A 5,000-nucleotide genomic window follows, 5' to 3' on the forward strand; every position below is an offset into this window, starting at 1 on the left:
ATTTGCTGTCTCCCCCTATTTAAAAAGTCTCTGAACTCCATAGGCCAACCTGGAATCAAGGTCTTCATCTTCTTTCCCCCCTCCCCTGCCATCCTGGTTACCCCCGCCCTATTGTGCTGTCTCTCTAATCTCTGGCTGGCTACCTATCCAGAATTTTTTACCCAGTCACATTAGCACCTGTCCATCACTCTTCATAAAGGAGCTTCTTCGTGTGCAGAACCTACCCAAAGGCTAAGTTAATATCCCTCCTCTCTTTTCTTCCCCCTTCAAAAACTCTTCTGACTTGTCTCTCATCCTTTCTCTCCATCCCTCCATCTTTTCCTCTCCTCCACTCACCAGAGTCCCGTCAACAGCTCTCTCTCTTTCTCCCCCAATCACTCCATCACTCCATTCAGTGTGTGGGAAAACGTGTGTTTTTTCCCCCTCTGGACTACCATTAAAGATGCACTGTGTAGGATGGTGGCCAAAGTAGGTATTGCAACTATGCTGCTCATTGGAACTGTGCTGCCTACTGCCAAATTTGATCTATCAATACAGTACTAAATAATTAACTAATATTCATTAGTATGTTGACCAAGTTTTGCAGGTAAAAATGTCCATTTCTGGAAACTCAAAGTGGCGGACAATGGAGAAGCTCCCGCTTTTCATGTATGAAAAGTGCAATTTTCCTGGTCAAAATTAATACCTGAATTTCATGGTAAGTATTCATGAAAAAGGTAATTTGTGAATGGGCAGCGTGAATCCTAGAAATAAACTGCTAAAAATATTACACAGAGCACCTTTAAGAACTGGGACAATCAAGGGAAACCGGGACAAGTGGCAAAAACTATTACCGCACAAATACACCTAGCGCGACGCGATTGAAGCGACAGAGCGATTCGAGTGATTGAAGCGACTACAGGATGTCCGTTACAAGCAGAAGGCAAAGCATTCAAAGATTCCCATTGGCTGTGGTCACTGATCTCTATACAGTCATTGGCTGTCGCGGCTGGTCGCCGAACCGCGTCATAGAAAGTTGAAAGGATTTCAACTTCAAACTGTCGCTCTCGTCGCGCAAATCGCCTCTTGTCTCCACAATCGCTTTTGTCGCGCGACTCAATACAAAGTCCATTACTTCCCTCGCTCGCCTCGCTCTTGTCGCGCTAGGTGTATTTGCGCGGTTAGGTGTCAATTTCAATGTCCGCACCTTCTCGGTCTCGGCGTGGGTGGCCTCCCACTCCTCAGTGATCTTCCTCTGCTTCTCGATGGCCACGTCGGGGTTGCCGTTGGCGTGCGTCTCGCGGTCCTTGGCCACCTGTTCCTTGCGGCAGGCCTTGTGGAACGCCGCCTTGACCTTGTCCAGCTGCACAGAGCAGAGAATGGGCTCGTTCGTGATGAAGCAGTGATGCTTTTGCTATTGATGCCTTCTGGTTAGTGATGCTTTTGCTATGCAGTGTGCATGCACACAATTTGAGGCTTTCTGGTTAGAAAACGCAAAGTGTGCACTCGCACTGCATAGCAAAAGCATCACTGCCTCATCACGATCGAGCGAGGCCAATAGCACAGCAAGCAAGCAGATCTTAATTATGCCTTTTTCCGCAACGATGTCAATCAAGTTTCACTTTTATAAGCAATATGTATAACGTCAGAAACCTAAAGGAAACAGTGGCCTTGCCCAGCTGCTCAGAGCAGAGAATACCTAGCCTGGTTCACACCAGACGGTGTGTGTGTAGCTTTGGCGCCCCCTGGCGGAGCAGAACTACACACACACTACCGTCTGGTACACAGCCATAGAGCACGCTCCGTCTCCAACCAGAAAATAGACGGAGCATTTATTTCTGAAATATGAATGGTAACTCACATTGAAGAGTCACAAGACAGATTAGAGACTATATTGACTCTCTAAAGATTAACAGGAAGGTTTTTGAAGGAATTTGTTGGTGAGGAGGCCGTGCAGAAGCAATACATTCTCAGCCTATTTTCTGGTTGGAGACGGAGCGTGCTCTATGGCTGTGTACCAGACGGTAGTGTGTGTGTGGCTCTGCTCCACCAGGGGGTGCTAAAGCTACGCACACACCGTCTGGTGTGAACCAGGCTAGAGAATACCACCACTCAGACTGAAACCCAAAGTGAACAGTGAACTGAATGTGTCTGACATCACATGAAAAAGGTTAATTGGTATGCTGAGCTGGCAAAGCCGCTGGTTTCATCATAAGGTTAGTAGAGTAAGTAGACTAACATGTAACTGACAATACACCTGGAGATTTCGCTAACAATCAACCTCTTTTCTTGTAAGCAACAGCACACTTCATTCAGTGTCCAGGGAAAAATATATTTTTTATCCCCTAACACCCTTAAAAACCAGAACCATCATGTAAAACACTAGGTGGACACACTAGTTAGTACGCTGATGTTGGCAAATCTCTGTTGCTGTATTAATTTTGGCTGCTAGTAGCATTGCTTTGGAAATATGCAACGGCTTCTGTAGTGCAGAGAAAGGGAGGTTTTCCTTTTTTATATCTGTTAGACTGTTTTTTCAAGTTCAGGTTTTACACATGGTCTGACTTTAAAGCCGTGATTATCAGTCTTGCTTCAACATGTCTGAGGAGAAATCTGAATGGAGGTGTAATTAACCAAACAAGAAGTTTTACGGGCGGTTAGCGATGATCATTATCACAAAAACATGAATGTACGTTGTGCAGGAATAAAACAGCAGAAAATAAAATGCTGAATGAATGGCTCTGTAAATTTGTTATGCCAGGGTCTAAACAGGTATGGAACATTTTATTTTTGCATTGTGCCAGCTAAAAGTGGTGATACAGTGTAGTGGAAAGTGCACACATCCAGCAAAAAAGCATCAGCAGGTGCCAGATCAAAAAACTGTCACATGTAGGAGCGGGAAAGGATCTGCACACTGCCCGCAAAAGACCCAAGACCCAGCTAAAAGTGGTACCATGCCACAAAGAAATGTTTGGACTCAATAGCCAAGTAGCATAAATACTAGCTTTGCCACTGTATACAATACATAAATAATATAAGACATTCTTCACTCTGGCCATAAAAATAGGTTCAGGGAGTGCATTACCACCTAACTCTTCATATCCCTGCCATACAGTTGTCAGTCTGAGGTAAACCATATCTCCAAGTGGCAAAGGTATAACGAGACACCACATCTAGGCAAAGGGGAAACTACTCCAGAGCTGAGCAATTTGAAACTGCAGACTTCAGTGACCATGTGGTAAGTTTTGGATTATTTTTTTATTTATCTTTGGATTTTTTGTTTTTGTTTTTTGTTTTTACTTTGGATTGGATGGATGTATGCATAGTATCTGAGCTCCTGTCAGCTTCTGTAAAGCCGCACAAACAAACAATCTATCACAAGTTCATGCCATGCAATGGTACAGTTTGTATTACTTGATACCAGTCCCAGTTTTCCTCACAATTTGGTGCTTTAGCCAGATGGCATCTTTTTTTGGGCAAAATTGCAAAATACTAAACATTTATTGTGTCAGTATCTGGTTGGCTAAAACAGTTGCTATGCTGCTTTCTCAGTACATGCATTTGGATACAGCCCAAGCAGTCAGACTTCCTAATTATATCCAAAACTATGTCACTATGAATAGTTGGGACAGGTCGCAGGTGACATGCCGCAGAGGAATTCAATGACGCACGGCGGCGCAGCGTGCCCTCGATTGAGCTGCAAACCCCTCTGGAGAGGAGAGTGGTACATTTATCAAAGTCTTGAGAAAGGGAAAGCCGAAATGGGTGAATACAGTCGTCTGCTAGACTGGGGAGAACAAATGCTTCCACAAGTGTAGCCACAAAAAAAACCTGTTCCACTTAATCATGGACAGCCTCTCCCTCACACAGATGTACTGCACTAAACTCCAGTGAACCAAAGTGCGTACCGCAAGAAGAGTAGAGTAGAGTAGAGTACTTGTATTAATCTCGAGGGAAATTAAGGTGTCAGACAGTTTACATAGATACGTATATACAAGACATACTGTAGACACAAGACATACACACAAGGACCTAGTACACATAATTGCACATTGCAGTAAACATATAGCAAAAATCTGAGAAGGCCTATAGCAAAACGCCTTACATAAGGTAATATACACACACCCACGACGCACTCTCTCTTACTCACACTCACAAGTAGGAGTCATTTCTCACTTTTTTTCTTTTTCGAGGCGCCGCTTTACTTCTCACCTTTTTCAGTTTCTTGGCCCACGGTTTCTGAGCACGTGCAAAGCCGGTGTCAAAGTCCTGCGACTCTTTGAAGCCCCCGAACATCTTCTTGCGGAAGGAATCCTTCTGCCAGGTGCGGATGCGGTCGCCGTCCTCCGAAACGAGTGAGCGACAGATGGAGGAGTGTAAAGACGCGATGCGATCGGCGGACGACAGGAAGCATTGCCATGCCTTCAACAGGGAGCCATAGAGCGGACCTGAGAGAGAGAGAGAGAGACAGAGAGAGAGAGAGAGACAGAGAGATTTTAAGATTTGAAAATGTTCTTTATTCATAATAAAGTTGTTATAGCCTACAATCACATAGCGACTAGCCATAGAACGGAACTGAGAGAGAGAGAGAGAGAGTTTGAGATTTTAAAAAGTTCTTTATTTACAATAAAACAATAAAGTTGTTATACGATCACTCCATGGCGGCTAGCCAGGGTCAAACAATACATACATAAATCAACACATGGATTCACCTACAAAAGATGGCTGAAGTGCAGTTCATCATTCAATACAGATTGCAAAGCATTTTTGTAACACCAACTTGCTTCAAAAGTTTCCAAATCATTCATAAGTTTATAAAAACTAAAATCAGCAAGGACCCTTGACTTAACCAGAGAAGGACACATGAGAGAGAGAGAGAGAGAGAGAGAGAGAGAGAGAGAGAGAGAGAGAGAGAGAGAGAGAGAGAGAGAGAGAGAGAGAGAGAGAGAGAGAGAGAGAGAGAGAGAGAGAGAGAGAGAAATCAAGGCAGACATACTGTACATAGGTTAATATTTATGTGA

The 5,000-nt window shown here is 44.0% G+C and overlaps 1 protein-coding gene across 1 annotated transcript in view; it reads right to left on the bottom strand.

The window, feature by feature from the left end:
• The window catches only part of si:ch211-51c14.1 (protein kinase C and casein kinase substrate in neurons protein 2), a 30,383-nt gene that overhangs the window by 10,062 nt on the left and 15,321 nt on the right, over nucleotides 1-5,000 (bottom strand). The window contains exons 4-5 of the mRNA XM_063189443.1: nucleotides 4,192-4,427; nucleotides 1,187-1,342 (exon numbers count right to left, since the gene is read on the bottom strand). Coding sequence (XP_063045513.1) covers nucleotides 1,187-1,342; nucleotides 4,192-4,427 — 392 coding nt within the window. The remainder of the gene's footprint in view (nucleotides 1-1,186; nucleotides 1,343-4,191; nucleotides 4,428-5,000) is intronic.

Source organism: Engraulis encrasicolus, chromosome 2 (genome assembly GCF_034702125.1).
Source record: "Engraulis encrasicolus isolate BLACKSEA-1 chromosome 2, IST_EnEncr_1.0, whole genome shotgun sequence".
NCBI lineage: Eukaryota > Metazoa > Chordata > Actinopteri > Clupeiformes > Engraulidae > Engraulis > Engraulis encrasicolus.